The 23,792-nt window shown below is 52.6% G+C and overlaps 2 protein-coding genes across 14 annotated transcripts in view; both read left to right on the forward strand.

Annotated features, from left to right (window-relative positions):
* Positions 1 to 8,775, forward strand: part of PIK3R5 (phosphoinositide-3-kinase regulatory subunit 5) — a 57,145-nt gene extending 48,370 nt beyond the window's left edge. For 8 of the 12 annotated variants that reach the window (XM_065693334.1, XM_065693339.1, XM_065693338.1 and 5 more), the window contains 10 exons: positions 754 to 1,501; positions 1,584 to 1,737; positions 1,917 to 2,048; positions 2,285 to 2,410; positions 3,110 to 3,203; positions 4,426 to 4,502; positions 5,737 to 5,830; positions 7,262 to 7,344; positions 7,552 to 7,664; positions 8,621 to 8,775. In XM_065693334.1, coding sequence (XP_065549406.1) covers positions 754 to 1,501; positions 1,584 to 1,737; positions 1,917 to 2,048; positions 2,285 to 2,410; positions 3,110 to 3,203; positions 4,426 to 4,502; positions 5,737 to 5,830; positions 7,262 to 7,344; positions 7,552 to 7,664; positions 8,621 to 8,762 — 1,763 coding nt within the window. In that variant the 3' untranslated portion in view covers positions 8,763 to 8,775. The remainder of the gene's footprint in view (positions 1 to 753; positions 1,502 to 1,583; positions 1,738 to 1,916; positions 2,049 to 2,284; positions 2,411 to 3,109; positions 3,204 to 4,425; positions 4,503 to 5,736; positions 5,831 to 7,261; positions 7,345 to 7,551; positions 7,665 to 8,620) is intronic. The other 4 variants (XM_065693342.1, XM_065693345.1, XM_065693341.1 and 1 more) reach the window with 3 other exon arrangements.
* A 13,230-nt stretch (positions 8,776 to 22,005) lies between these two features.
* Positions 22,006 to 23,792, forward strand: part of PIK3R6 (phosphoinositide-3-kinase regulatory subunit 6) — a 38,788-nt gene continuing 37,001 nt past the window's right edge. For both annotated transcript variants that reach the window (XM_065693291.1, XM_065693293.1), the window contains exon 1: positions 22,006 to 22,248. The gene's annotated coding sequence lies outside the window, so the exon portion shown is untranslated. The remainder of the gene's footprint in view (positions 22,249 to 23,792) is intronic.

The following is a 23,792-nucleotide window of genomic DNA, read 5'->3' on the forward strand; positions in this document are numbered from 1 at the left end:
TAAGATGGAGACCGTGTTTGGTAGAAAGCTTCTCTGCAAGGAGTAAACCTTGTCTGTGCCCTGGAAATTGTTGCTAGGAAAGCCTGAACACATTGAGATATCAGGGCTTTGGAGGGCTGAGGTCCTTCAGACGCTGCAGCACTTCCCCTGCTCACAGCAGGCACAGCTGAGGTGTGGGTGCCTTTGCCGTGCTCTCAGCCCAGCCACAGCAGTTTTGCAGGGGAAGCAGTGGCTTCCCCTCTGCTGAGCTGGTCTCTCCAGCTTCCCCATTCCTGGAAGACCTTTTCTGTTCCCAGGAAGGTTTGGTGTTCATTGTGTGCCAGCCCAAGCAAGCTGGACCAGAGCTGTGGCTCAGGCTTTGCAGTGAGTCCAGCCTTGCCAAGAGGCCACCTTCAGTAGGGTGATTTGGGGTGTGATTAGCTGAACACCTTGCTTTCCTCTCGCCCTCCAGTTAAATCTGGATTGGACACAAGCACATTGTGAAACCTGTGTAGAAAGGAAGAAAAGCCCAACTGATGTTTGCCTTGTGAGAACCCAAACAGAAATGTGACCTCAAGGAGAGGAGCATGGTTTGGTTTGCATTGCATCTGAGCGCCTCACGGAAATCCAAAAAATGTCAGGAGGAGGTTTTCAACTCCTTGTTTGAGAGAGTGTTGGCCATGCTGTGGTATTGTCATGGTCTGGGGTCGCCACGTTTCCTGTGGTTGTGCTGGAGCCTGTGCCAGGCACATTCCCCCTCTGGTTGCCTTTCAGATATCCTTAATGATGTCCTCAGCAAAGAGTGCAGCGTTGTTGAGCCCATGGCCTCGGAGAATGAGGAGGAGGATGAAGAGGAGGTGGAAATCGATGGGGGTTCCCCTGAGCGCGACTCGCTGCTTTCTCCTATCTGCACCATTTCCAAAGACTCGGTGTACTCGGTGTTGTCAGAGGAGGGATCGAAGCCCTCACGAGTGTCCCTCTTCACCGCCTCCAAGGAGTCCATCTCAGAGCTGACCGTGGTCTCCAGGAAGTCCCTCAAGTCATTTGTGTCTAGTCTGAAGGACTGCATGGACAGTGGGTACGCAGAGGACAGTGACGAGAGCTCCCTGGATGCAGTGGGGCGGCCGGAGCTGAAGGCAGAGAAGACCCACCACAAACACAGACACACGCTGACCACCAGGATCTACAAACTGTTCAAGAGCAAAAGCCAGCTGGTCCTGAGGAGGGACCTGCGGGACTGCTCGGACACGGGCTCGCTCTCGCTGCCGCTGCGCCGTGCCGAGAGCCTGTGCGCGTCCCACGCCAAGCACCGCGTCCCGGCGCGCTCCCGGCGCGCTCACTCGCTGCCGCAGCACGTCCTGAGCCCGCGGCTGCCGGCCCCGCTCGCCCCGTGGCACCTTAGCCTGCAGCGCCGGCCGTTCCTCAGCTGCGAGGATGACACCAAGGCGGCCACGCTGCGCGTCGTGGTCTTCGGCTCCGACCGCATCTCGGGGAAAGTGGCCAGAGCCTACAGCAACCTCAGGTGAGGCGGGCGGCCTGGGGGCTGTGGCTGCAGGGATGCACTGGAGGCTCGGCTCACCCAGCCCTCTCCCACCTTCTCTTAGGCTTAAGGAGAGCACCTGCCCCTTACTGACAAGGTACTTCAAGCTGCAGTTTTTCTACGTCCCTGTGAAGAGGAGCTGCTTGGCTCCACCAACCCCGCTTATGCATCACTCCCCGTCCTTGGGGGACCCACAGCTCCGAGCCTCAGCTCAGGTGGTACGTGTCCTGCTCACCACAGGGCTTGTGGTGACACTGGTGCTCTCCGTGGCCCCGAGAGCCATGTGAGGAGTTCATGGGGTGGGCTGAGTGGAGCATTTGTGTCTCTTCCACCAGCCCCAAGCATGGGTTGAGGAGATGGGGGGTCCCTAGAGTGACCCCGCTGTGTTTGGTTTCAGGATCCCACCTTGGCTGGGATGGAGGGCAGCACCAATGACATCTCCCACTACATTGGCATGTTGGACCCATGGTACGAGCGTAATGTTCTTGGGCTGATGAACCTGCCCATGGACGTCCTGTGTCAGGTACAAGTAAGCCAACTGGTAGGGCTCGGCATCCCCCTTCCCCAAGGTACAGCGGAGCTTACCCTGGGCCACAGTGATTCTGTACAGGAGGCTGTGCTACATGGACACAGGATGCAGATAGTCAGTTCCTGGTGGTCAGAAGGAGGGTTTCTGTCCCTGGTGGGGTGGGATGGGCAGTTCTTGGCGTTGGGCTGTGGGTACCCTGTACCCCATCAGGCGTGTGACGTATTCTCTCACTACAGTCTGCCAAGCCAGAGGCTGACCCCCAGGAGGACTCCCAGGAGCAGTTGCCCATCCTGGCAGATATGATCCTCTACTACTGCCGCTTCGCCACGTGCCCTGTCCTGCTGCAGCTCTACCAGACAGAGGTAGGCAAAGGGGCTCAGCCCTGTCTTGGTAAGGGAGAAAGAGGAGATTTTCTGCCTGTGCCACCAGCTTGGGACCTGCTTGTGAAGCCTTGGGTGGGATGGTTTAGTGTGAGGTGTCCCTGCCTATGGCAGGGGGGTTGGAACTGAATGATCTTGAAGTCCTTTCCAACCCTAACTATTCTATGATTCTATGATTCTATGATGGGGACGTGGCACAGCCACCATGTGCTGATTTGGATTGGAAGGGACCTTAAAGTTCATCCAGTTCCAACACCCTGCTGCAGGCAGGGACCCCTTCCGCTGGAGCAGCTTGCTCCAAGCCCCTGTGTCCAACCTGGCCTTGAGCACTGCCAGGGATGGGGCAGCCACAGCTTCTCTGGGCACCCTGTGCCAGCGCCTCAGCACCCTCACAGGGAAGAGCTTCTGCCTTAGATCTAACATGAACTTCCTCTGTTTCAGTTTGAACCCATTTCCCCTTGTCCTGTCACTACAGTGTGTCATGAAGAGTCCTCTCCAGCATCCTTGTAGGGCTCCCTTCAGATACTGGAAGGCTGCTACGAGAGGTCCACGCAGCTTCTTTTCTCCAGGCTTGTCACCCAAGACAGTAGTCGGAAGCTGTGTTTTGAAAATAAGGGATTTTCCCAAATGTACCTGTTGTGTCCTCACCATCACCACATTTTCCCTCGCCTCCCCCTGCAGCTCACCTTCATTGGAGGAGAGAAGATGACCGAAGTCTTCATTCACTCCCTCGAGCTGGGCCACTCAGCGGCCACACGGGCCATCAAGGCATCAGGTCTGTAGCTGCTTCATCCTGCACCAACAGCCTCAGGGCAGAGCTCTGCTGGAATGGGAGACAAATGGGAAGTGGGGCTGGAAGGGACTGTGGGCTGCGGTGGGTACCTGAGCCCGGGCTGCAGCGGGTGCGTTGTGTCAAAGGTCCAGGCAGCTTTTCCCAGGTTTGGAAGTGAAGCACCATAGTTCTTGCATTCCTCTTCAGGACTGAAGCTGTGGCAATGCCTTGTTTTTACTGCTTTTACCTCCAAATCGTACTTGCAATAAAGCAGCTTCAAGCCCATTTCCTTACCCTCCTCACCACCCAGCCAAATGCAGCTCTTCGTCTTTTTGCTGCTTTCTGTTGTATGTGCTTTGCCCAGGAGTTATAAACCTCTCTTCCCATTTCCTTTGCTTCCTGGGCAAAGCAAGGTTTGTTGCTTCTGCTTGGAGCCTTCCTTCAAGGGAGATCCCTGATCTTTTACACTAGGAATTTATAACATAGAGAGAAGCAGCAGTGGCAGAAGCATCCCAGATACCCAAGGACAGGATGGTGCCTGGTGCGGTGCAGCTGCAGAGACATCTCATGGCCAATGAATAATACTGCATTTAAACACGTTGCTTAATTGTGTTAACCAAGTGCTTTTCTGTGATCTGGCCTTGTCCTTGTAAACAGAGCTCATAAAATACCCTCCGTATGAAGTGTCACCCATGCTGCTCCCCAGAACGCAGGCTCAGCCAAGGCCTCTTCCCAACAACTCGTGAAACCACCAATCCTGCCTTTGATTTCTCTTTTTTCCTTGGGTTCTCTGGCAACACTGAACATCTGCTAAAAATTATCCAGGGAAAAAAAGAGTAAGTGTTGGGCACAGGATTTCAAGGCTAATTTAATGTGGGCAGAAATATGCCTGGAAAAACAGGAGCTGGGTTAGCAATGAGGCCTTTTATGGCTTTGTGTTTTCCCTGGAGCACTGACCCCTCTGCACTGGCCTCACCAGCGCTGCTTTCAGTTTTACAGAGCTGCTTGTTGTGCTTTGTGTTGAAATCTCTGCACCAGATTAATTGCTTTCTGGCAGCTTTTAAGCCACCTTTTCCTTCTGTCCTTTTGCTCCACAGCTGTGCTCAGCAAACCAGTCTTTTTTTGCCCCCTTTCTGTAGGTACTGGATGTGCTGCTGTGTCAGTGGCCAGTGGAAGAATGGGGATAAAAGGCCATCGTGTAATATTCGCTCCTTGTTTCTTTCAGGACCAGGCAGCAAAAGGCTGGGTATAGATGGAGATAGGGAAGCAATCCCGCTAACACTACAGATCGCCTACAGCAAGGTGAGTACTCAGGAGCAGGACATGAAGCCAAATGGGGCAGAAAACCAAACCAGTTCTGGGGAAACCTGTTTCACCTGAGGGCTGAGGGAGGCAAATGCTGCCAGTCTGCTGGAAGAGCCCAGATCCAAGCCCACATGAACCGAAGTCCGGCTAACTCTCTATGTATGGGCTAATGGGGGTGGCTTTCTGCTCCTATTCAGCCCAATGAGACAGGGAATGTGCAGCCAGTTTCCACAGACTGGATGTGTGCTTGGTACCACTTTATGTGACGGCTTTTGCTTCCAGAGAGCAATCTTCTGCTGGCCACAGTAGTTCCTCCTTTTTGGTTGGTTCCTCTGCAGTTATTTACTGTTAAGCCTGGGCAACCTTTTGTAAATCCAAGGTCAAATGAATTTTAATGCAACTCAAACTTTGGATTTACCTGGAACTGCACAGACAGACCTGAGCCAGCTCAGGCAGATGGTTCAGGGTTGGAGGGAGGGTAGCAGGAACCTGGTGTGTGGCACCTGCAACAGGAAGAGTGGCTGGAAAGCTGCTCAGCAGAAAAGGACCAGGGGTGGTGATCAATGGCTGACCATGAGCAGCTTGTGCCCAGGCAGCCAGGAAGCCCCCAGCATCCTGGCCTGGATCAGCACCAGTGCGGCAGCAGGGCCAGGGCAGGGATTGTGCCCCTGCACTGGGCACTGGTGAGGCTGCACCTCGAATCCTGTGTTCAGCTCTGGGCCCCTCACTGCAAGAGAGACATTGAGGGGCTGGAGCGGGGCCAGAGAAGGGAATGGAGCTGGTGCAGGGCCTGGAGCCCAAGTGTGATGGGGAACGGCTGAGGGACCTGGGGGGTTCAGATGGAGAAGAGAAGGCTCAGGGGGGACCTGATGGCTCCCTACAAGTGCCTGACAGGAGGATGGAGTCAGGAGGGGCTGGGCTCTGCTCCCAAGGAACAAGGGATGGGAGAAGAGGAACCGGCCTCAAGCTGCCCCAGGGCAGGTTTAGATGGAGCTGAGGAACAATTCCTGCCCCAGAGGGTGCTCAGGCATTGGAACAGGCTGCCCAGGGCAGGGCTGCAGGCACTGTCCCTGGGGGTATTTAAATGTGTTGCGTTGCTTAAGGATGTGGTTTAGTATTGGACTGCCAAGTCCAATGTTAGGTTTAGGGTTGGACTCAATTATCTTAAAGGTGGTTTGCAACCTAAGTGATTCTGTGATGCTGTCTCCTGGATTTCGGTTGGTCTTTGCAGACAGCTGTCAGTGGAAGAAGTCACTGGAATGATGTTGAGAAGGTCTGCACGTCTGTCAACCTCAGCAAAGCCTGCAAGAAGTATGAAGAACTAGGTGGGTAGAGGTGGTCTGTGCAGCTTTGCACAGGGAACAATGGAAAGGACTGGCAAAACAAGAGGACAGTGTGGATCTTATAGCTGGAGCAAGTGAGGGTTGTGTGAATGCAGGAGGTGCATAGGATGTGCCTGGTGTTCCCTGGGGAATGCTGTAGTCTTTGGCTGTCCTTAGCACCACATCAGGGATGAAGGGCAGTTGATGTCCAACTGCCCTAAAGCTTCCAGCCAGGGAAATGGGATGGCCATTAGGGATGGGCTGGGACAGTTCAAAGAGCAGGATGATCACTGGAGAAGAGTGGTGCTTTCCAGAACCACATTTGTTTAGTAAGGAGAGGAAGGGACAGGGAAAACTGGGATTCAGTGGAGCAGGACCATGGGCCATTGTGCCATGTGCCTTGCAGCCAGCTTTCGGCTGGTTCTCCAGCCTGGTTTCCTTCCTGCATGCAGCTCAGAGCCTGCCCCATAGCTTTGCTTCAGCCTTTGTTTTAAAACAGGTTTCTGATGGGTGTTAATAAGGCTTTAAGCCTTTTAAAAGCAGCAGACTTTTAGTCTCCATGTGTATTTAGAAGCAATACCTGTTCAGTCTTGTGAAGAACTGCTGTTTTCGCAATCAGGCACTGTTCTGAGTAAACTGAGGTGGTTTTAGTTCTTCTTTCCTTGTGTGCTTTGTGCCTGGCGGGTGTGTGGGTTGTGAGTGGAGTAGTTGGGGCAAACAAGTGATCTACCAAATAGGAGACATCTCCTGCGTGCCCCATGGAGCTCAATTGAAACCTCTGTCCCTCCTGTTGCTGCCACAGCCATGAAGTCATGCAGAGAACCCTGGGGAAAGCCCAGCAGGAACTGGTTTCTTATCTCCCCTAGACTTTGAGTTGGACGTTTCTGCACTAGTTCAGGAGCTCCACTTGTGCTGCCTACGCTTGGGTTGGCTTCTAGGGGTGTCAGAAGCTCCACTTGTAAAACAATCTCTTTCCTTCCAAGAGAAATCCGGTCCCCTCGGTTCTATCCGTTGGTTTTTGCATTCCGAGTTTGTCCACAGGATGTCACTGTAATTCCAGACATGAACGATCACCTCTGGCGGTCTGCAGGACTTTCCTCGGGATGCTGGGTCAATGGTTTTTCGGGGTTTTGGTGGGTGGTTTTTTAATTCCTGTCTAGGTCCCAGGATGGTTAAATAGCCAGTTACATAAATGTCCTTTCCTGCTACATTTGGAGAGCAGTTGGGAATTAGAGGACATTTACCTGTGTGTTCTCTGCTTGCTTTCCACGTGGGTCAGCATGAGGGAAGGAGAGCTAGAGCTGTACTGCATTTCTCCCAGCAGTGGGGTCCTGCTGGAGCCACTGGCTCTGGGTTGCTTTAAGGGGTGGAGGGAGCACTTGGGTTCCCAAGTAGCCCTGAAGCCTCAAGTGCTAACAGTTTCTTGTGTTACAGGCTCAAAGACCGAGTGTCTCAACTTAACCATGACGGAGGTGGTCAAAAGGCAAAACTCCAAATCCAAGAAGAGTTTCAATCAGGTAACTCGAGTCATGGCGCTTTCACATTTGGTAACAGGAGGTCAGCCTGACGCGGCTGGGGAGAAGCAGGGTGGGAGAGAGGAGCAATTTTGGGGATCCGTCTGCTGTTGGCCTCTAGGTCTGCATCAGGGGTACCTGGCTCCCCTTCCCTGCACAGGAAGATGCACTGTGCCTGGCAGCTCCTCACTCAGGCTCTTTTTCTCTCAGCAGATCAGTGTGTCCCAGATAAAAGTAGACAAGGTCCAGATCATCGGTGTCCAGTCCTCCTTTGCTGTGTGCCTGGACCAGGATGAGCAGAAGATCCTACAGAGCGTAACCAGGTAGGACCTGCCCACTGCAATCAGGGCTCCTGGGATGGTGCATCCTGTGTATAAAGACTTGCCCATGAAGCATGGGTGGCCACAGAATCATAGAATGGTTAGATTTGGAAGGGACCATAAAGATCATCTAGTGATCCTCTAGAGGCAGGGACACACCATGGGGGAGCAAGGTCCTGAGCTCCATGGTGCCAGATACCCAAGCTGGGCGATGCAGCTCCAAGCTCTGGAGTGCAGCTGAGCTCAGGCTGGGCGGATGGTCCTGCTCAGATCTCCGTTTACCTTCATGACTGCCACAGTCTAGAAGGTGGTTCCCAGTCAACTGTTAAATTCCGTACAGACATCTCTTTCAGAAAAGCAGTCATAAGACAGAGGGAAGTTGTGCTATTGAGGTGTTTGAAGAGCACGGGGCATATGAGCAAAGCTTTCAGCTTTTAAACCTCATTTGGGTTCTTTACCACCTTTGGCATACCCATTGCAGAAGGAACCCATGATCTTCATGGGAGAGACTGGGGTAGAGCAAGAATTGTTCCTTTGACTATTCATCCATCAGTCATGTCCCCCGGGTGCTGGAATTTGAAAACTCACTGTAGAGAATGTACTTGCATGAGCACAGAGAGATCAACCCAGTTGAATGGAAAGAGATTTGGGATCTTACTTCTTAAATAACAGTGAAGTGTTTTACTGTGACTCAGGGGGCTTGTGGGAGAGCTCAATGCATGACATGGAAAAGGAGGTACATCCCTGTCCCCAGAGCTTGGGAAGTGCAAAAGGTTTTGTTTTCCCTTTATGGGTGCTTCTGCCCTAGGTCCTGATCTGAGCTGAACTCTCAGCACTCCAGCTCCAGTCCCGTTGAGACTGCACTGGCTCCTGTTTGCAGATGTTTCTGCTGCACCTGAGGCTGGTGATTGTCAGCCACACACCTTACTTATATCCTGTTCTGCTTTGTTCCCCTGCAGGTGTGAGATCTCGGTGTGCTACAAACCCAGGGACAGTGAGCTCTTTGCACTCAGAAGATCCCCTTTGCCCCATCAGGACCCCTCCGAGTTTCATTCTCTCCTGTGTTTACCCATTGCCACCTTCAGTGGAGCACTGCCATAAAAGAGCCCTGTGTCATGTCAAACCAGATCCCATCCAACACCAGTGTTGGCTCAGGAGAAGGAAGCTGACTTTCCTCCTTTGGGCTGGAGACCCAGCGTTCTTGTTCAAGACATCCTGCAGCCAAAGTGTCAGCATGGTGCCTGAGCTGCTCTGCTGTGCTCTCAGCCTGTCCTTGGGAAATGGGAATGTTGGTGTTGTGCTCTGGTACCTCTCAGGGCTCCTCAGTAATGGGAGGAAAGTTGTTTCCTTGGGATCTCCACTGGTTCAGCAGATGACAACAGCTGGATTGAGAGGGCAAGGCAAGGACAGGGGTGTTTCCCTCCAGCACATGCTGCTGTGGCTGTATCTGACAGTGGCTGCCAGGCCAGTGTGAGCTGGGGGAGCCCGTGATGGGGCATTTTGGAAAGCTGATGTCCTTGGCTGAGTGGTGGTACGTGGTCTTCGAGGCATGTGGAGCTGCAGGTCACCCAACCAGTGTCCTGATGGCATTTCATCTGTACCAGGTTGAGGGAACTCGGGACAGCCCTTTGGGGATGGGTACAGGCTTTCCCAAGGGTTCCTTTAAATTATGGGGGCTGAATGTCTCACGGAAGAACAATGCAGAGCAGAGCAACCCAGCTGAGGCCCAGAAAGACCCCAGCATGGGTTGGAGACTGCTGCTTGTGTTCTGGTGAATGGAGTGCAATAGGCTATACCAGGGTATGGACAGCTTTTGTCATTTATATATGTCCTTACTGTAAATCCAGGAGCTGCAAGAGATGAATTTCCCATTTCTGCAGAAATTCAGAGTTCACATGAGGTGTGTTCCCTTTTTAGCCCATGTCCTTGCATTCTGCTCTGCAGCACTGGATACTAAGGACATCCCAGAGGCTGAGTCCTCAGTAGTTGCTTGAAATATGGCAGGAACCATGCTCACACTCACAGGAGGGAGGAAAGTACTAGGGAAACCACTAGGATTGCTTAAGCTCACCTGAAGAGGCAGCTTTGCTAGAGAAGGACCCAGCACCAAACCCACTAGTGACACTTGCAAGTGATGGTAGGATTTGAGATCCCTCCTTCCCTTTGAAAGAGGCTTTCCTCCCCCTTCCTTCTTCTGCAAGGCTGTAGGTACAGAAAGGTGCAATATTTGGAGGTATTTAGAGGTATTCTGACTCAATGAGACTGGAAAAGTCTTGCCTGGTTTCATAACTGTCAAGCTGTTTTGCAGTTGGTTTTGGTGATTGCACTAATGAGAATAGGCAGAAGAGCGTGCTGCCTGCTGTGGGCTAAAAGGATCATAATGCTGAGGATGTGCTCCATACAAGTGTCTGGAAGGGATTCCCAGTACTGCTGGGGGGCTGCAGGGCTCAGCCACGGTGAGGCCACTGCCTCTGGGGACAGTTTGGTCTGGGTGCAGCGGTGAACAGCTTGGTTTAAGAAGGCGGTTTTCTGGTGTCCTCAGCAGCTCTGGGTGCAGCTTCTGCCAATGGCCAGAGATGAGCAAAAATGAGATGGGAACACGCTCCCGAGGCCTCTGTGCTCCATCCTTCTACTTGAATAAACCATCCCAAGGATGATGTTGCCTTGTGGACTCCAAGAAAATACCCTTGTGCAGGGTGAAGCATCACTTGAACATAAGCAGATGCTCTGGCTCCACCATGACGCAAAGCTGGCTTGGACTTCTGGCCGGGACCCACCTTCCTCAACCGCACGCTGACTTCAGAAGCACCTCTCCTATGTTCATGGAGCAGTGTCCATCCCTTGCTCGCAGCGCAGGCTTGGCAGGGACACTAAGACACTGCCAGGTCATGGTGGGCTGTCTCCTCTCTCACTGGCTGCCTATGGGGCAGTGTGGGAGGACGCACTGAGGTCGCTGCTGTGCACTTCTGTACATCAGTGGTTGAAGTCCAATAGGCTCAAGGGATCAGAAATGGATTTTAACAGCTCCTTCCATGCTCTTGGAAGTTTCCTCACTGACTCTTCATTTCCCCAGTGAGTTCACGTGCATCTTCTCAACCGGGGCTGAGATTTGACAGCTGGGGTTTTATTCTTCAATACTTTAAAATAGCACCTTATCCTGTCAAAACCTTGCTATTTGTGATCTCGAGATCCGTGGCTAAATATATCGCTGCCACTGTGCATGATGTGAACCTCTTGGGTTTCAGCTCGCCCCGCACAAATGCCAGAGGAGAGAATTTCCATCTCGAAGAGCAAAACAAACACAAACTCTGGGGACTTGTAATCCCGGTTCAGGTTTTGACCTCTGATGCTTTCTGGAAATGAAAGAAGTCCGAGGTTCTTTCAGGTCATCTTTGTACTCGCGTGCAGCCTCACCAAATCTCTGTGATGCCTGTGCTGAGCTGTAAAATACTGTTCAAAGAACTTTTAAAGTCATTGTAAAATAATAAATGTTGATTTATTTCGGGTACCAGGGCAGTGTTTGAGTCCAGTACTTCCCGAGCAGGCAGGAGGAATGTGAGAAGAGCACCCAGGTCCTTTGCAGAGTAGCTGATCTTAGAGCAGGAAAAAGCTCATAAAGTCATTATGTTCATGAGCTTGGTCCCAGAGAGCACGACACGGAGACCTGCAGAGGTTAATTGAGCTGCTTCTGTGAGTGTAAAAACCAGGTTTTGATGTTGTACATCCACAGCTGGTTTCATGCTGGACAAAGTGGAAAAGAAATGAGCAGAGCTTGTGCGTGCAAGGTGAGATGTGTGCAAATCCTCCCCTTCTAGGGCTCTGCTCAACCCTTACTGCGTTGCTTTGCTGGGTGCCCAGCAGCCCCTGCGGCTATGGACAAGGTGCAGCCCTGGGTGGCAAAGCCCTGCAGTGAAGGGTGACTGGTCCGGCCCTGGGTGGCAGAGCCCTGCAGTGCAGAGTGAGTGATTTTGCCCAGCAGCCAGGGACCAAGATGTTTCTGACTGGGAAATCTCTTGTGCATTTTGGGGGTGAAGACTTCGCAGATGGAGCTGTTGCTGCTGAAAGTGCCCTGAAAGATGAAAGACAACTGCAAATGTTTAACTGGCTCAAGTGATGCCTTCTCTTCTTGGGGGGGGGCAGTGTGGGGTGTGTTCCAAGAAAGAGGCTTAGCTGGGAGGTGTGAGGGCCAATATGTATTGAATAAACAGCATGGGAAAAGTCATTTCAGCTCGGCCAAAACCCAGATGAGAATAACTTGTGTTCGTCAGCACTTTGTTATGTATTAGCTGTCAATATTTATTTCATTAGAGTAGAGCAAAAGGTGGTTTCTGCACAAAAAGAAAAGGAACTTTTGAAAAGGCACATAAGGGAAGTACTTCGTTTTCCAAGATGGGACGATAATTTGCTTTTGTTTGCTCTCAACAACTACAGAAAACCCCAAACCCAGACCCCTTTCCCTGTTCTTTTGGAAAGAGGAGCACACGTGCTGATATCCAAAGCAGAAAGAACTTTGTTCTTAAAACATGTGTGACGAAAAGCTGAGGATCAGGGCTCAAGTCTGGTCCTTGAAGTGCTGCAGAGCTGAGCATTCTGTTCTTGTAAGTACAACAGGTTTAGCAAAGAGCTGCTGACAAGCTAAGCGAGGCTGGGTTAAGGCTCGGCTGTTGCACAAAACTAGTTTTGCCTCTTGTAGATGTGGTTAAAGTAACTCAGTGGAGCTTTTTGCAACTCTCGCAGCACCAGAGCTGAGCTGATGTGTGGCCTGGCTGTGCCTGAGGGCTGGGAAGGCTGTGGGTGAGGTGTGTGGTGTTTCAGGCTGGGAACATCAGCTTACACTGGCTCCCCGCATGTGATGGGCTTTAGCAGAACTAAGTGCCCTGGTCCAGGGTGCATTGGTCTGTGTTAATGAGTCAAGGTGCAGAAGCTGTTTCAGGTGTCCCCTCCTCTGTCAGGGGTTGCCATCCCACAGACACCTCAGCCAAGGCTCCTGGACTTGTCACAGCTGGAGCTGGACGTGCTGGTGAGGTGGGACATGGAGATGCGATGTGGGATCAACACACTGTGGGATGATGTCTCAGCTCCCATTGTCGGTGATGACCTTGCCTCCTCTGCTCTTCTCCTGTGGCACTTTGTGCCTCCTTATCTTTACTGGTGTGACCCCCACAGCTTTTCCCTGCGGCGCCATGAAGAGCAGTCTTGGTGTGGATGTTGTCACGTACCAGCGTGCCACAGGAGCTGGTTGAGAGCCCAGTCTTCATGCACGCAGCACCAGTCAGGCTGCTCAAGCTCCAGGCAATGTCTGCATAGCTTCAGGGATGGAGATGTTTTAGTGCATGAGGTGAAGAACAACCAGAGCCAACGCTCATCCAGAGCACAGCTCCTTGAGTGGCCATGTCTGATCTGCTGTGTAATTAGAAATACAGAATGAATTAGCATCAATAGGAATGAGATTGCTTGTCCTGGATCCACTGTTGCAGGGGTGAAGATACTCCCCTGACAGTTGGAAAGCAGATGTTCTCTTCTGGCAGGGGAGGCACTCAAACCTATCTTCGACGGTCTATGTAGGACATCATCAGCTTGTCTGAATGGAGACATTGCTGTGGGACATGACAATTGCTCCCAAACAATGATAGTTTGTCTTGATGGGAGAAAAACCACATTCACTCCTCAATGTGGTATTTGTTCAGCCTGATTTTTCTCTAGCTTTACTGTCACGTTGGGGAAGAAGTTTGTTTGCCAGGTTCACGTGGTCTGACAGAGGTGAGCAGAGGTCTGCCGGGACCTGGGAATCAGGAGAGCTGGAACCAACACCCTGGCTGGGTGTGCTGGGACAGAAAGAGCCCAAGTGTTTGGCTTTGATGGGGCCTGGGTTTAGAGACCTGCCCACAGGCTTGTCCAGCTCAGCACCTCTGATGCCTTCCTTGTGCTAAGCTCAGTTTGTCTGCAGTGCCAGGGCAAACCTTCCTCTTGTGCTTCTGCTTCCTGGTAGACAAATGTGTAGCTTGGTGGGAGTCATTTCTAGGTGTCCCACAGCAGGAGACCAGCAGATGGGGGACAACATGGGGTTGGAAGGCCACAGGGATTTGGGTTATGGGACCTGAATCGGGCTGTTTCCAGGAGCTCTCTTACAAGGCGGTGTTGCAGAGGTGCTCATCTGCTCTCTCAGCTGTAGCAAGAAACAGCAGAGAGCACTGGGGCTTCCTGGTAGCTCAGTCCCTGCATGCCATGACAGGATTAGGGTTAACGTGCCCAGGGTGTCTCCTCAGTTAGAGGTCACAGCCCCACAGACACCGTCCCCTCCTTTGTTCCCATCCCTGCAGCTCAAGTTTCCTTTGGCAGGAACAGAGGTACCTGGGCATGGCTCAGGTCCTGCTGGCAGCTAGCCCCAGGTTTGGCTCCCTGCCTGTGCGCTGGCCATGGGCTGATGGAGCCACGGCACAGGGGGCATGTTCATCCCTCTGCCCCCGAGGGGTTTGTTGGGGAACCCACTGGTAACCCAGCACTGCCAGAGGGAAAAGGAGAGGTGGAAGAAAACCCAGGGAGCATCATCCCCTGCCACATTCCCTGCCCCAGCTCCCTCCTGCAGCTGCAGGTTTCTGGGCTGTTTCCCATGTGCATGTTTTAACTGCCCTTACAGCTGCAGCTCCCAGTAAGGGCAGTTAAAACATGCACATGGGAAAGAGCAAAAAATGGGATCTTTCTGTGGATGTTGCTAGTTTCTGGCTTTAGCCAGCACCTGCGACCAAGCAGGCTCATGCCTCTGGCTCCCTGTGTGTCAGGAGAGACATTTGCTTAGCACTAATGAAAGCGAAGCTGGACAAGTGAACCACTTCTGGGCTGCAGGAGCTGTTTATCTCTCCTGGCACTGCCGCTGCTCCGCTGCCCTTATCTGCTTTGTGTTCATCAATGAGCAATTAAAAGTTAAAGGCTCCCGGTGCCTGCATGAGGAGCAGTTTTCCTTGCAGGGAAAATTCACTTGAGAACAGGAGTGGTTTGCTAATGGTGCAAAGCTGCATAAATACCAGGATGTTCAGCTGCAGCACATGTCCTGGAGCCTGTGCACCAGTGCCAGTCAATGTGCTGACTGCATGATCAATATGGTGGGCTTTTCCCTTCCAATCCCAAACTCACCTTCTTCTAAATATGCACCTCTGTGCCCATGTAATCCCAATCCCCTCTTGTAGAAACCTCCCCTGCACCACTCACAGAAAGAGATGCAAAGGCCAAGGGGTTGCAGCCAGAGCAAATGCATCCAAATGTGAAATCCAAATCACAGCATGCATGAAAAGTATTTCATGGTGTTTATCCATCTCTAGGATAACCCAGACTTGGGTTTGACTGCACAAAACCTTCTGGACAGCAACAGGCCAGTGGAACACAGTGCATTTAGCTTGTGCTTCCAGCCGCAGAGAGGAACTCAAGCAAGGTAGCTCAGCCTCTGTCCTCACAAGGACTAGTCCTGACTCTGGCCATGTCCCCTCTTGTATCTCTTCTCCTCGCTGATCACCCTGACTCTGGCCATGTCCCCTCTTGTATCTCTTCTCCTTGCTGATCACCCTGAAGCCAAAGCAATTCACTTCTTGCTTACCCAGTCTCCCACTGGCTTAGGAAACTGAATGGCTCATGCAGAGGTCCAGATCTGGTGTGGGAGAATATGTAACTTCATCTTCAGTGGTGATGAGATGCACATTGGTTGAGTCTGCCCTGCCTGGGCAAGAGATGAAAGAGACCAAGTGCAGGCAAAGTCTCATATCTCTGTGTGCTCCAGATGATCATCTGAACCCCTTCCTGCCATGGGCTGGTGACCGAGAGGCATGTGATTCCTCTAAGATGTGACAGACTGGAACCAGCATGAACAGTCTGGGTATGGGTGAGACTGGGAGAGGTTCCTCCTCTGTTCGACTTCAAAACCATCACAAAAAGATATATGAGTTAATCATTACTTAGAAGCCAACATACAATCACAGAATCAACTCAATTAGAAAAGACCTTTGACATCCAACCCAACCATTCCCAGCACTGCCAAGGCCACCACTAACCCGTGGCACTGATGGCCTCATCTACAAGGTTTTAACATCTTCCCATCCTAAGGAGCCATACTTTAACATGACTCAAGCCTGTGTGTAACCAAGACCACTGGCGTAACTGTGCTAGTCCTGCAGGCCAAAGACTGCCCAAGGCAGGGAGAAAAAATGAAGCCTTAAAAAACTGGGGGGATGCTGTATTCAGCTTTCTCTGCTTACTCGCTGAAGGATAAGCAGAAGAGGCATCTATCCTGATTGGAAATGGCCCAAGGAAAGATGCTTTGGTGAGTGCTCCTAGCCTGGGCTGGGTGCAGTCAAAGGTGGAGATGTCTGGCTTCTAACTCTCCACCCTTACATGTCCTGTGAAGTCATCAGTAGAGAGCAACCTGCCTCATGCACCTCTGGAAGTTTTTGTGGGACCAAGCTGAGGTGCTCCAGCCTTCCCACACTGTCCTCTGCCCTGGGGTGCTCAAGATCAATACTCTCCATAGCAGTGAGTGAGTAGCCTGGTAGGCTGTGCTGGGGACTGGAGCCCATCACTGTGGCTGGGCTATAGGGCTCTTTGTCCACCCTAACCCTCACCCTGCTTGGCCATGATGGCTGGGTTGAGCAGTGGGGCTCCTTCCCCTGTGACATGGAGTATGCCCAGGGCAGGATGGAGGAACAGGCTGATCACATTGCACTCCATCCCTTTCTCCTCAGGTACAGCTCTCTGCAAGCATATGAATATTCAACTTCAGCCTGGAGGTCCCTCGGTGGAGATGGGCCCTTGCTGTGTGGATGCAGCCTGTAAGTCATGCTCTTCACTGCCAGCAGAGTGGGTGTAGATAAGGGCTGTTGATCCACGATTGCCAGACGTGGCTGAGGTTGTGATAACTCCATGTTTCTCGCTTTCAATTAGGCAGTGTTTACAAAGAGCTGAAGATAGGTGTTTCCTGAGCACTCCCAGTATGACCGGCGTGTCTAAATATGCAAGCTGTGTGACTTTGGGTTGCATGAACTGAGTCGTCTCTTAGTCATTTTAAAGCCTTTGAATACCCCTTGTGCACACAACCATGCCAGGAAATACACATAACTATATTCATCCATCTACCTGCTAATCATAGAATCATAGAATAGTTAGGGTTGAAAAGGACCTTAAGATCATTCAGTTCCAACCCCCCTGCCATGGGCAGGGACACCTCACACTAAACCGTCTCACCCAAGGCTCTGTCCAGCCTCACCTTGAACACCACCAGGGATGGAGCATTCACAACTTGCCTGGGCAACCCATTCCAGTGCCTCACCACCCCCACAGCAAAGAACTTTCTTATATCCAATCTAAACTTCCCCTGTTAAAGTTTTAACCCATTTAATCTCTATTTATCCATCAATCATAGAATCATAGAAGGTCAGGGTTGGAAGGGACCTTAAAGATCAATGACTCATCTGTATAACATGCATATTCAGCATGTGTGTATGCATATGCACATATGTGCCGTAATATAAATGATATGCTAACGCATATGATATGCACATTTATTTTTAACATATGAAATAGTGTATATATATATAGTATATAGCACACTTCCTACGATAGTTCCATGTGTGGGTCTGTGTAAATCCCTGTTACTCAAGCAGCTCCACTGCTGCCAGGTGTATCATTAAGTAGAGTTTGCAATATGATCTAATAGGAGTGGTATGGTTATTACCATGTGGTGGCCCGGCAGAGCAGGTAGATGCATGTGTGCATGAGCGCTCCTCATGTAAAGTTTCCCTTTCAAGAGACACATGAAAACAAAGAAGAGAAACCTGAGCAGCTGCAGCCTGGGTGAAAACCCCCTAAACCCTGTGGGGTTTGCTTGAGCACACACTGAGCCCTCCCAGCGTGGGATGTGGGCTGGGGCCATGTCAGCGCTGTGGGTGCTCGGGGTCAAAGGCACCGGCAGCCCCACGCAATGGGGGCTCCGCACGCCCTCAGCCTGCAGATGTGCCCTGGAGGAGCTGCCTCATCTCCCCTCCCCAGCACTGACCCGGTGCTCCCTTACCTGAGGGGAGGTGAGTTTTGGCTGCCAGCCGATGGAGTGGGCTGAAAACACCAGGGAAACACGGAGGTGTCATGGGTCAGGCTTTACCAGCAGCAAGAGGAAAACCAGCGGCATGAAGCAGCCAGGTCCACCTCCTTCCCTCCGCAAACTGCCAAAGGATGGACAGTGTGGCCTCTGGAAGGAGATGTGATGTGTAGACTCAACTGGAGAAGGCTGATGGTAGAGGAGGCTGTCAGACACATTCAGGTTTAGCAGGGTGAACCGTCAGGGATGGCCGTGCATGAGGAGCAGAGGTGGTCCTTGTGCCTTGGGCTGGGTTTTGAGCCCAGCCCCGTCCTGGGGTTCGCCAAAGCAGCAAGTGTTGGGATTAAGCAACAACCTGCCCTTTCTCTGCCTTACACAGCAGGTTGGGAGCTTAAGCGGCATTTCAAAAGCCCTGCTCATCCATCCTGAAAAACAACTGTAGAAACAGCTTCTCCACTCAGCTTATCAGCACAACGAGGAGCACAGCAGCTGTGACTGAAAAGAGCTGTTTCCTGTTGGACATTATTATTGCCAGAACCGATAAGCTCGAGGATTTGATCTCATTCCAAGCCTGTCACCTCAGTTCCCATGGGAGAGCCATGAACGCTGGCAAAAAGCTCCTGGGAGGGGTAAGCAGCAGGCAGTGGGAGCCTGTGGCCCTTGGCACACATGCAGGCAGCATTGCAGATGTTGGACAAAAGCAATCTCTGCATTTCAAGCGGCTTAAGATCTCTTCCTTGGCACTGGCAAGTCACTGACAACCCGCGTGAGCACTGGAGTGCCCAGGGGTGCTGCAGCACCCACCAGCAGTGCTGAGCCTGTTTGCTACGGCTCACCAGTGGTAACCTCGACTCACAGCAGGTTTCCCATTGCTGCGCTCCTGGGCAGTTGTGCGACACCAGGCGTGTAATTGAAGCCCTGGGGAAGGGGGGAGCTGGTCTCTGGATGGGATGGGAAGGCAGAGCTTGCTTGTTCCTTAGAACTGTTTTCTCATGCTTATCTCAGTGAATTTGCGTGGATGTTCAAAGCTGTTGTTAGCTGTAGGTGAGCAGCCATGTCTCCTGGTGCTAATACCTGTACAGTCTTTATCAAATAAAATGCTATTTTCTACCCTTGCAGGACATACTAAGGTGCTGCTCAGACTTGCAAAGTCCATGAATTATTATCTTCTGCTGCTGCTGTCTCCTTCTAGCAATTGTTTTTCAAGATGAAAATAACCCTAAAAATGTTGGAGATCGATTAATTTGCAGAAACGAAAAAGGCGACTTAAATACCATCAATGTGGCTGTTTGCTTGGCTTTGCCTCCCACCAGATCCCCCATCTTTAGGACAAGAGGAACCGGCCTCAAGCTGCACCAGGGCAGGTTTAGATGGAGCTGAGGAACAATTCCTGCCCCAGAGGGTGCTCAGGCATTGGAACAGGCTGCCCAGGGCAGGGCTGCAGGCACCGGCCCTGCAAGTGCTCACACCCCGTGGAGACGAGGCCTCAGTGCCTCAGTGCCATGGGGCAGTGGTGGCCTTGGCAGTGCTGGGAACGGTTGGACTGGATGAACTTAAAGGGCTTTTCCAATCTGGCTGTTTCTATGATTCCATCTTCTGTATTTGCTAGAGCTGGAGTAAAACTAGAATTGGGCTGAGTGCCACAGTGGAAAATAAAGATGCAACATCAAAACATTGTTTGGTGATCTGTTCCCTTATAAACTGTAAGGAAATCATCCATTGACTAAAGCACTAGGGATTTGGACACCTGTGAGGAGGAGGTTTCCCTGCAGGATGGCTGATTTTGAAGGACTGGAGCTCAAACAGCATTTTCTTTGCACGGATACCTTTGCTTCCCTCAGAAACTCAGTCAGCTTGCCAGGTATGTTATTAAAGCAGCCATGTAATGATGGAAAATTAAAGCATGGAAAACTGGAGCATCTGTGAATAGAAACCAGGGAGGAGGGGAGGTGTCCAGAGCTCCTCTTCAACAGGAACCTTTGTGTCTCTGTGGGTGAGGAGCAGAGAAGCGTGGCCACTGGGAGGGAGCAGCCCTGGTCTGGGGGATGTGCAGGGGGGAACTGCTGGCACCGGTCAGGCAGCAGAGGCTGCAGTGTCTCGAGAGGAGAGCGGGCTGCTCCCGCGCAGGAAAGCCCCTTTCTGGGCAGTAAGTTCCTTTCCCAGCTGGAAAGCCCCTCCTGAATTAGTGCTTCAGGTGAGCTCTTTCTGTTTCTTTTGGGAGACAGACTTCTCCATTAAGGGAGATTCAGACAGGTTCAAAACTGCTGTGTAGCACATTCATGTAAGGAAGCCCGCAGGGATGGAGCTTTCCGGTGCTCCTGTGATACCTGTCAATCACAGAGGACTGTTTGCAGGAACAAAGAGCTGTTCTGTATCTGCTCCACGAGGCTTGCCACACAGGAGGTTCTCTCTCTACTTTATTTGGTTCTTTCCTATTTGGTTTCTTTGGTCTTCTGACTGAAGCCTTTGTTTGCCTGGAGTCATACCAGCTCTTCCTCTCCCTACTGCCAGCACAGGGTGGCAGAGGCATGATGTTATCTTGGGTGACCTGACAGTTCCCTTCCCTGTTCTCAGGGTGATGGTCAGATGTGTTTCAATGTCTAACAGTATCAGCTGCTAACGGGCAGCTCATGGCAGAAAACACGGAGAAGCCACCTTTCCCTCCCTGTTACCTGTATTGCCACAAGAGAAGATGACCTTACACTTGGAGGAGGGCTGATGCTGCAGTCCAGCTGCCCCTACGACTAGAGATGGCATGTACAGAAAAGACAGGAAGGAAAGACCTCCAGAAGGGCTCTTTGGATGAATGAATTTTGGGCTGGGATCACACAGTTGATGGCAATGTTGGGGGTGTTGTGTGTGTGCTGCAGGAGCTGTTCAAGGGCTGGGGTCCGCTGGTGCCGCTGTGCTCTGCAGTGACTCTGTAGTGGGGTGAGGACATGTGCATGTGTTCTTCATGAATGGGAGCAAATGTGAATGAAAACGAGACGGGGAAGTGAGGCTGCTCACATCTGCTGCGGTGTGCTGCTGCTGCTGCTGCTGTTTCCCCGGAGCCTTCCTGCCCGCAGGATGGCGGCTCGGAGCAGAGAGCCTGCCAGGGGAAGGGGATGCTGCTCAGCGCAGCCCCTTGGCACCAGTGCAATGAGTGGGAATTGAATGCAAGCAATGCTGACAGCCAGTTAAACTGCCTCCTCCTGCCTCTTTCTCCCAGTCAGGAAGGAAGTAGTTATTTTTAACTCTGAGGCCCAGGTAAGTAACTATACCCAATGGTTTTTTCCCATGTAAAAAGAAGATGGGAAGTGATGCACTATCAGCTGTAGTTCCCATGCTCCCTCTATAAGTACCTTTTTCCCCCAACCCACTTACCCCAGCAAAGTTCAGCCCCTCAAGCACTAGGGATGATGACCTGATCTAGCAGGGCCCTGACCATAAGCAGGGTGGCACTGGCTGGAGGAGCTGGCCAATGCTATTGAGCTCTCTTGATCACACTGCCTAATAAAGCGTGCAGGTAAGCACTCATGTTCCATCAGTAGGCTGGACTGCTGGAGCCGGTGGGTTCATCCCAGCCCTGCACTCACATCCCATAGAGATGAACATTTATCTCCTGATTTGGCCAGGTCTGTGCATCTCTCCCATGTGCCCGCCTGGGCTTCTGCCAATGTGCAAACAGATCTCATCCTTAACTGAGCTTCAGGGCACTGACAGACCTCAGCAGTCCTGAGCAGCCTCACCTGGGCCCCATTTGTGCTCATCCTAGGAGCTGCACTCCTGACACTGAGTCAGAAGTGGTGACAGCTTGACGCCCTGCTGAGCACAGCCAGACCTGCTCCATCCAATGTGCAGCAACACCTCTGTCAACACAACTTCAAACATCTCCACAAACGCATTCCAGAAGAGGCTGGGCATCCTCTGCCCAGGCCGTGTCCCTGCGCTGGCAGCAGGCAGGGGCTGGCACTGAGCAAAAGCAGATGTGTGCAAGATGCTCCGGGCAGAGGCAAAATGCAGCACTTGGAACAGGGAGCTGGAAAAGTGTCTTCTTGGACAGACTCCTCCTTGTCTCTCGTAGCAACACTGTTTGTTCCGAGGTGCTGCGTGTGCAGCATCAGGCGCTCCCTGCCTCGGCTCAGAGGCGGCGGCACCGGAGGAGCTGCCCAAGTGTGGGGTGCTCGCGGCAGAGGCTGTGCCAGCGCCAGAGGTCACCACATCCCCGGGGCGGGCTCGTCCCGGAGCAGCCCGACCTGCGGGGCTGGCTCTGCGATCAGAGGCAGGGCTGAGCCCTGCGCGGCCGGAGCGCCGGGCGGGCGCGGGGACAGCTTCTCCTTGAGAGGCTCCTGTGTGAAAGAGGAAGTTGTCTCGAAATAACTCCTGCGCTTCCCTCCTCGCTTCGCAGACTTTGAAGTGCGCTCAGAGCTCGGCACCACCCGGTGCGCCTGGCACCCACCGCCATGCCTCCTGCGGGACCCCGCGTCCACGCGTGACCCACCAGGCTCCCGGGTCTGCCCTGAGACGCAGGTAGAGTCCCGGAGGGCGCCTTGCTGCTGGGTCCGTGCATGGGGAATCGCAGCGCTCTTCCTCTGCCTTGCGCCTCTCTGCTCCTGCGAGGGGGAGCTCCGCTGCTGGTCCCCAGTGCTGTGCTGGGGACTGCTTTAAGCCTGAAGGGTTGGCAGGGGGTGTGTGAGTGCTGCTTCTCTGTGGATGAAAGACCCCGGAAGCCTCTGATCGGGGTCAGTTTGGTTTCTTTTCTCGGGAAGAATTAGGGGAGAGGGCACTGGTGGTGCCGGGGAGAGGAATGCGCTGAAAGGGAGTATTTGTGCAAGCTTCCCCTGCTGCACCCTGCCAGCCAGCGGGATGCTGGTGGGAACAGGGTTTGCCCTGGAGCCGGTCCCATGGAGGAGTGTGAGGACTTCGTGCCTGCACCCCTGGAGAAGACGCGGGTTTTGATATTGTTGGTGCTCTGGCACTTGCTCAAGTCGCCCGGCCGCTCGCTGCATACCCCACAGACAGCCACTGCCGGCAGCTCAGCCCCCATGGGGCAAGTGCGTTACATCACTGACTTGGGGCTGCTGCAGCACTACCTCATGCTTATTCATTTTGCTCTAAGCGAAACAACTCCCAGTGGCAAGGAACGGAGTCACCTGCCCAGAGCCGCCCCTGCCCCTTGCCTGCACTTGCCGGGCGTTGCTGGGGCTCCCCTCTGCCAGCCCCATGCCGCGCAGGGCAGGCAGCGCTCATGCACACAGCGCCAGAGCAGGCTGCGCCGTCTGTGCGCGCAGGGCGTCTGGGGTGGCGCAGTCGTGTGGCTGCCCAGCTTCCCCTCCCCTTGGCCGGGCGCCTCACGGGTCCCATGGGGGCCCTGAGCAGTGACACGGCAATAAACAGTGATGGTAGTGGCGATAGGGAGGAGGGTTCAGCAGCCCCATCCAGAGAGGAAATGAAAAGGGGAGTGCTTGGGACCTGAGCTTCAAAATAACGTAGATGAGCCAACTCTGTGCAAGGGGCAGGTTTGAGCCCTCCTCCCTCTGTGCCTGGTGTTTGCATTCTCTGGCTGCACCAGAGGCACCTAGCCTGAGCCACTGCACCCTGACCGCTCACCTCCGTGGGTGCTCTTGCCCTTCCTTGGGAGCAATCCAAGCATCTGTGCAACCTAGCAGCAGGTTTTATTTCTGTCTCTTGACTAAGCCTGAACACTAAACCCAAATTCCTCTGGTCTTCAAGGGCTTATTTATCACCTCTGAGCACCACACAAAGGGTTAGGTGTGTACTTGTTTGGTACTTGGGCTGTGGAGTACATGATGCCCAAGCCTTCCCAAACCAGTTCCTGAATTCTTGGATGGTCTAAATCCACAAGACATTAATTCAGCCTTACAGCTCTGGGTCCCACTGAACTGAACATAGCTCCTACATATACAGTGGAAAAGAACATGGGTCAGTCTGGTGAAATAGCTTTGCTTTTCCACATGGAGCTCTGACAGAGCCTCTGCTCAGTCACATGAACTTGTTTAAACTGCACAGCTTTCTCTCAAGCATTAATTTGACCTGAGGAAATCGCTTGAGTC

Source organism: Lathamus discolor, chromosome 13 (assembly GCF_037157495.1).
Source record: "Lathamus discolor isolate bLatDis1 chromosome 13, bLatDis1.hap1, whole genome shotgun sequence".
NCBI classification, from domain to species: Eukaryota; Metazoa; Chordata; class Aves; order Psittaciformes; family Psittacidae; genus Lathamus; species Lathamus discolor.